Source organism: Chaetura pelagica, unplaced genomic scaffold (assembly GCF_000747805.2).
Source record: "Chaetura pelagica isolate M959 unplaced genomic scaffold, ChaPel_1.0 scaffold1048, whole genome shotgun sequence".
NCBI classification, from domain to species: Eukaryota; Metazoa; Chordata; class Aves; order Apodiformes; family Apodidae; genus Chaetura; species Chaetura pelagica.
This window is the reverse complement of record NW_009954300.1, coordinates 575,779-583,863: the sequence shown is the minus strand read 5'-3', so window position 1 is coordinate 583,863 and position 8,085 is coordinate 575,779. Positions and strand designations below refer to the sequence as shown.

General features: G+C 38.4%; 1 protein-coding gene across 2 annotated transcripts in view; it reads right to left on the bottom strand.

Moving 5' to 3' along the window:
* Positions 1–4,999: 4,999 nt before the first annotated feature.
* ATXN7L1 (ataxin 7-like 1) overlaps positions 5,000–8,085 on the bottom strand; it is a 112,771-nt gene continuing 109,685 nt past the window's right edge. The window contains exon 11 of one of the 2 annotated variants that reach the window (XM_010003842.1): positions 5,000–7,487. In XM_010003842.1, coding sequence (XP_010002144.1) covers positions 7,446–7,487 — 42 coding nt within the window. In that variant the 3' untranslated portion in view covers positions 5,000–7,445. The remainder of the gene's footprint in view (positions 7,488–8,085) is intronic. The other variant, XM_010003843.1, reaches the window with a different exon arrangement.

Below are 8,085 nucleotides of genomic sequence, written 5' to 3'. Positions count from 1 at the left end.
CAGTTGCGTTAAAGCACGAGGAAGAGCAAATTAACGCTCCCTCTGAGCCGCCCGCGCCCCACGCACCGGCTCCCGAACCCGGGACTCCTGTGCTGAGGGTTTGTGGGCAGTCCCGGTACCCGCGGGAGGACCCCAAAACGCTCGGGTGGAACCTGGTCACGCGTTCCCAGCGCTGGGGCGACGGGCGGGACCCACGCGTGGCAACTGCGGGCAGGAAAGGGAACGTTTTTAAGTCATTCTCGAGGTTTGCAGCACGGTCTGCGCAGAGAAGGGACATCCAAATAACTTTTTTACTGTGTATTTTTTATTTAGTGTGAGCAGAAGATGAAGTGTCCCACTGAAATCTACAGCCACCTACCATCAAGTAAAAACAGACTGATGAGTGTGTAGTAAAGAAGAAAATACTATTCCAGTGAAAACTCTGGCAGTGTCTGTATTTAACTGGTTGCTAAAGCTAAAACATCACAGGACATTCATAGAATTCGCCTTTGTTTATTATTATTATTTTTCCTTAGAACGGGAGAAAGGTAGTGTCCAAAACCACAGATTGTGCAGCTGTTCCAGCTGTGTTCTTTAGCATTTTAAACTGGGAACGTTACTAGCTCCAAGTTCTAATTAGGGCCAGAGGAACTGTAGATTCATAACCGTTAATGGCTCCCTCTGCAGCCAACCTGGCAATGGTGGAACATTCCTGTTTCTAAGGAATACAGTTCATAGTTACTGAACCCATTCCTGCCTTTGGCTTTTCTGTGCCTTTCAATAGCATTTGCAAAGCACTAGCAAAGTTTTGTTTCCTTAATAAGAGCAATGGGAGAAAGCAGGGACTGAAGTGCAGAGCAGTAGAAACACAAATCTGAGCTGGTCAGCAGAAGAGAAATAAACTTGTGAAACAGAACCTAAGGGGAGGAACATGATTGACTGGAAAGGAAAGAAGAAATTAAAGACTGGAGAGAAAGGTAGGCAAGCCATTGTTTGAGGCAGAGAAAACAGCACTTGGCAAAGAAACCTTCTCCTTCAGTGGCCAACAAAGATAACCAGTATGAAATACATATGTTGAAGGCTGAAATTTGAAGAATAAACACAGAAATGACAGATTTGAAGTGTGTCTCTCTGAAGAATGGTTCAAAAATCACTAAGCAGAGCAAACCCCATTTTGATTTAGATCTAGCAATATATATATTTTAAATTCTACTTCACTGTTTAGAAAGCACAATTTATTTCTTTGAAAAAAAAATTCTTCTGATAGTGAATCATAGCTTTATTATTTAAATAATAAATTCCTATCCTCAGTTCATATGATGAACGTATCAGCTGTATATATGAGTCTGAAAAGTATGACAGTTCAGGACAATTTGTGAGAAGCTCACATGGACTATTTTAAGAGAAAAACAGGATTTGACAAATATCTGAGTTTTCTGGTTCTGTTATGGAGATGCTGCTAATTGAGTTTTAATCAAGAACTCAAATCTGTTTTCATGTGTTTAGAGAGTCCTGGCTATTTAAAATTAAATTTGATTGAAAGACTTAATACCTGTTATGACAGAAGCTGAGCCTTTTGCAGAATGTCATTAGTAACTGCAGTCTCAAGAAACAGGATCTGCAGGTCAGATGTGAAGCTGGTTGCAGAACAAGTGCTTGTCTTGCTGAGGAAAACAGGCAGCTGGATATGTTCTTCCAAACAGGAGTGCTAGAAAACTGAAGTCTAGGGCTGTGGGAAGACGCAGGAGCAGTAAGGGCTGGGAAAGGTGCCTCAGTCTGTAGTATGCTGGCTGTGCATATGCTGAGCAGCAGCTCCTTTAGTGCTTTGCCTGCCTCTGTTCCTCAGTACGGACACTGGAACGTGCTGTGCTGGGGAGCACGTGCTGGAGCTGCAGAGATCAGGTCCTGCCATTTTTGTAGCTGCTCTTCCTTATACACCCTTATAAATGTACAGTGTAAAATCCCCTGGCAAGGAACGCACCTGTATCTTGGAAGTCCTTGAGGATACACAGTGGAAGACTGCAGTGGTGGGCCCCAAATTTTCCTTACCCTTCCTTCCATGTTAACATACAGAAAGGACCCCTCACATCCTTTACTAATTCCAGCTCCAGCTGAGCTCTGGCTTTCCTGGTTCTGCTTCAGCGTGCCTAGCCAGCATTTCTGTGTTCCTCCAGGGTATCCCATCCTTGCTTCCACAGTCTGTATAGTCAGGAGTTCCCGTTCAGCCACTATGGCCTTCTCTTTCCCCAGAATCTTAAACTTCGCTATCTCATAGTCACTGCTGCCAAGGCTGCCACCCATGTAGGTGTTAGTGGCCTTCCTTATATGTGAGTAGCATGTCTGGCATAGCCAGACTCTGCTTGTTGAGCACTTCTGTAAAAAAATCATCCTTGATGTAGCACAGAAATAACCTGGATCACTTGTGCCTCCACTGTGTTGCCATCCCAGTCCTCTCCACAAGATCAAGAGCCTGCATTTTTAATGCTAAGCAGTGAATGGGATTTTTTGCAGTCAACTGCAAAATAAAGACTAAACTTTTCATCAGAAATCATATACTGAGAAAAATTAAATATCAGGAATTAGAAAAATGCTTCCAGGTACTGTTTCCAAGCCAAAGAGAAGTAAAAATAGTTTACAAAAAAAAAGGCTAGTTTAGTATCAGGAAACTTAGCTCTCTTACAGAACTGGCCACTTCTCAATTGAAGAAATGGATTTCCTAGAACTACAGTGGAGTACTTTGTTCACACTAGACAACTTTTCTGAAAACCTAGGTTCTTGTGGTGTCACCTCAACCATGTTAGCAACTGCTCCAACTTAATAAAATCCAAACTCAATTTTAGAGCTAAATCCTCCAAGTCTGGGAAATCTGCAAAGGGGCAGTTGAATGTTTTACACCATGTCAAATCACTACTGGTGTCCTTACCTTCAAGTTTTCCTTGGTCCTCATTGTAATTTCTGGCAAGCTTCCCCTAAACAGGGGAAGCTTCCTTAAAGCTTCCCTTCTCCCTTCTGTAGGGAGGGCCCCAGACTAGATCTGAATATTTCTGCAGGTCAGCCGTAAACAACAAAAATCACACACAAAAGAATCCTGCCCGGGCCATTTGTGATGTATTACAAAAGGAGAACAAGAGTATGCACATATCCACCATGGATTCTCCAGCCAAAGGGCAGACAGGGACCTGCTGCTGAATTATCAACTTTATCCTTCTCATACATGGGAAACGGTCTTTAAAAGGAGGTCTGCACTTATTTTGAGCCACAGCTTTCAAGAGGTGCTTGAGGAGCAAAACAGCGTAAAAAATTGCACGAAATACACATTCTTGTGTTCCAGACTCTGAATCTGTTGTATGAATCTCCTCCAAATATTTCTGGAATCAGTTTTTGGCATTTCTTCCAATTGTGAATCCTGACAGATTTGGAAGAGTAAAACAGATACCAGTTGCAGACAGCAATGGCTTTCTTCTAAAATAAATATTTCTGTAGTAAAAACAGAAACATAAAAACTAGAGTCCAACGAATAGAGAAGTTACTGTGTGATCTGCTTATCTCAGAAACTGGTGGTATTCAAAGCTTGTTGGATTATACAAGAAAGAGTGCTGCTACAACCAACATACTTGTTGCATAACCCAAAAAAGGGTGGGGGAAAACAGCTCAAAATAGAGATCAGCTTGTAAATCATTCTAATGAATCTGCAAACACTAAATAGTGACTGAGTCATATCTGGCAAATAAATTTAATGGTCTTTGGCCTTTGCTGGCCATGGACAATGATGGTAAATGACTAACAACTCATGGCTGTAATATTCCATTTTCTTGGCTGCAGCTTTAATTCCTAATGGCTGCTATAAACAGTAAAGCATCTTACAAACACAGTGTCACTCTTCAGCCATATGTGGTAACTATGAGACGAAACTTGGTATCTATGTTACTTCATGATGTTGAGTTTTCTAAACTCAAGATTTTTAAAATAGTTTCAAAATATAAGCAGCTCAAACCAAGTCACAAAGAGGAAGCTCAGGATTAGCTTTTACCACTTACATTCAAACATGCAAGACACTACACAAAAGGCTGTTTACCTAGAAGGTAAATTTTCCCTCCTATTACTGTTCCCTGTAATGCAGGCCAGCTCTCTGTCTCCTCTTCTAGTTCTGATTGTTTGTATTCAAAAAGAGTTTGCAGGCCAAACTTCTTGATTTTAAAAAAGACCGGAATTGTGAGCGTCTTCCCTACAGTATCTCCAAGACTGAGTTTCCAGATACTTCCTAACATCAGCATAAAAATGTACATCTTCCCCAGATTTGCAGAAGAGGTTGCTGCAAGAGAAAAAACTGCAATCCCCTCTGCAGTGCTGACAAGCCAATGAACAATTTAGTTTCATTTGATCTGTAGTCGGAACAGGCTTTACACAGAAGAATCTTAATGCCTAGATGAAAGTCACATTTTTAGCACTAACGTTGATAAAAAGACTGGTTATAAATTTGTACTGCCCATTGAAGTGAGGATTCCTAAATCTAGCAGCTCAAGCAAAGTTAATTCTTGTACTGATAAGGAATGAGAAAATGCATTCAGCTAAGCAAAGGAATTAAAAAATGATTTATCAGTGCAAAAACCTCAGTAGCTGATCGTTACATGTGTCCTGACATGTAAATACAGAAATATTTTAGACACAAATGCCAAAAATAATCCCAGAGCAACTTAGCCCTGTACAGAGAGCTCAGCAGACCTTCTGAACTACCAGTCGCATTCCCGGCGCCGCGTTCTGCACCACGTCTCAGCCTCTGGGAGGAAAAAGGGCCGTCTTGCAATCCGTACCATTTTTGCTTTGCAGAGATAAATAATGACAAAATCCATCTGTTTCTTACAAACATATAAATTATTTTATTTACAAAGCCATGTTACAAAAAAAAAAAAATAATAATAAAGCAAAAAACCAAAAAATACAATCGCTCACTAGAGAATATCTCCAGGCCCGGTGTTGAACCATGGCAGTATCAATCAGATACATGTTTGTTCTGTTTTTCCTTTTTTAAACTGTAAGCCATAGAATTTACTATTTACACCTACTTTAGACATTTATTCTGCTTACAATTATCACAAGCATGGAATGAATTCTATCTGATACTGCTAATACATAAAGGTGCAGGACAAAGAATGAAAATACTTAGTGTTACAAAATATGGATTGTAGAAAAGAAATTGGCTGTACAAGTATGGCATTTTTTTTTTTTTTCTTAGAATGATTGGACATGCTTTCTTCAAAAGTCTTCTGGAAAAGGTTCTAAAATCTGTAGTAGGAAAGCACAATATAGCAGGTGCAAATTCATTTCTGTGCAACAACAGTTATTTAATATATCCCATGACTGACCAGCTATGCAAAACCCACAGAGTTTTGTTAAAGTGCCATGGGTCAACAGCATAACAAAATATAAGGTGTAAATAGAAAAATTTCTTTTTTTCTTCTTTTTTTTAAAACAATAGTTCACTGAGAATCAGCAATAATAGAATATGCTGTATAAACTATTCTCTACAAAGGTCGATCAGCACTATTTACAATTGTTACATCGATACAAAAGAAGGCATACAAGTTATCCAAGTCGCTTTTTATGGCTGACGGGCCTATGCATTGCGGGTGTGAAACAACCAAAGCTTCTGAGCCTCTATTGCTGGAAACAAATCACAAGATTTTCAGGCAAATGGGGAAGAAAAAGAATGACTGAGTGAATGCTACACTAATGATGCATTATAGGCTGGTCCAGTTTCTAGCCTTTTTTCTCAAATGTTTACTTCCACTTAACTTTTCAGGCTGAAATTTTTTGATATAGATAATTAACGAATGATTTTTTGATGATGACAGAACACTGTGGGATTTCTCTTGGTGCTTGACTTTTCTGAAATGCTGTCAGGTGTAAGCCAGTTGAAATAAAAACTGAAGCAGCATTCAAAGGACAGGCTCCGTATTCCAGCTTTCCAATTAAAAGATGCATGGAAAGAGCTAAAGCTTCCTAAAACTACAACATTGCTCCTTCAGTCATTGATTAGCATTATTTCTCAGAAGCAACCACTGAATCTCACAACCACTGTTTTCCCTCAACTAGACATAGCAGTTCATTGATTACAGAGGATGACTTTGTTACTGAGATTTTTAAACTCCTGCAGTTTCATAACTCAAAATAAATTAAAAAAATCAACATAGTACTGCTCCTAAAACTGAACAAGACAAAAATTGTGCAAAAATAACAAAGATATGTACACATTTTTCAGTCTGAAGAAATGTACAATAAAAACATAATTCAAAGAACATTTTAAAAATATAAACATTGCTTAAACTTTCCTAAGTTTCATACTGTTTCTGAAACTATACTGGTCAGTTAGCTCTGAAGTATAGCAAAACATAAATTATTACAAAATTAACACTATAAAAATTTATTTTAAGAATATTTCTAAACTTTTTTTCAAAGGGTCTAGCCTTGTTTATAATTGCTTAAACATTTTTAGTCTTAAAATTTGCCTTAAGCCTTCTTTTTTTAAAAAAGAAAGTAGTAATAATCTCCCTATTTGCAGTCTCTCGCCTTTCCCCAAGATGTAAATAAACCAGCATATAAGTGCACTTTTAACACTGTAGAAATAAAAATGAACTCCTCTGTACTATTGTTCGAGTACCTGGTATTTGCTTCCTGATTATAAAATCTGTATTTTATTAAAAAAATTTTCAGTAATCCTATAAGAAACACTGTCAGTGCAATTCTATTAATGCAAGCCAATCTGCTCAACCATCCTTGCGAACCCAAACTGTTCACTGAAGTTATCAAATGCTATGATCTTCAGGGTCTAGAAATCCACCAAGATATGGGGATTTGACACATTGAGCCCTTGGTAATATTAATTACAGTTTGGTGCAAAAATCCTCTAGGCATTGATCGAAGAATAGATTCCTTAAGAGCCTGATCCTGGAAGAGGCTGAACACTCAGAATTCCCACTGAAATTATTAAACGCTGTAGGTACAGAGCACCAGTCAGGATTAGTCCCTAAAGTTGCAGTGCCCCAGCTGTTTGCAAATTACTAAGAAATGCACTCAATTTTTATCCATAGGACAAGCTTAAATACAGAATTACTGTAATTTTTATTTAATGAAAAAATTTGGAGATCCTCTAAATAAATTCATATCATGATCTGTTGTTGTTGTGTGTTTTTTTTGGAATGTCCTCTGTGTTCTGGTAAGGAAACAAAGGGAGCATTGCAACACTAACAGCTTTGAAAAGCATGAAACAACCAAGCAGAACGCACAGATCAGTGGCAAATACAAGTGAAAAACTAAACAAATCACTGTTACAGTTTTCTGTAAATTTAATTCTCTTTAAAACCACAAATTCATAAAAGGTTAAATCCATCTGCAGGACATAGAAAAGAAAAACCCTGTGGAGTAGGGCTGCTGAGAGCTAGAGATTATAGGCTGGTTCCTTTTCCTTGTTAGGGAAGAGTCCTTATTCTACCAGTCCGGTTTGATGTCTTCTAAAAGAGAAACCAGAGCCAGGTTCAAAATCACAAAATGTCTTTCAGTACATAATAACATCTGCGTCTGACAGAACTCAAGGCAGGAATTTATTTCAAGTCCCTGAACTAAATTCCCTCCCTGTTTACTGATTACATTAGACCTTTAAGAAAAGGAATAAACAGTGTATTGCCTTTTGGGACTGGCTGATTTTAGTAAACTTTGGTGAATCTCATGTTCATTAACTTGGTGTCTCATTACAAACAAAGAGCAGGAATTAGACGACAACTCTGAAGACTCTTTTCCTCTACACAGCATGTTTTCATGCACAAGGAATCCCCACACAGCATACACGATGTCACCTTCCCTTAATAAAATGATCTAGTTACTCAGTATTTAAAAACCACCGCATACTGAGGTCTTGAAGTGTTAACACATTCAGGCACCTAAAAGCACTATGAAAACAAAAACACTTGATTAGTTATAAACCTAGAACAAGGATAAAATCTGGAGAAAACAAGCTTTTAATACATAATTTGAATTAACAAGCACAAATGATTTGACTGTAAAACTACCATTCCATTAATGTCTGTTAAAAAACAAGTAGCTTTTGTAGGG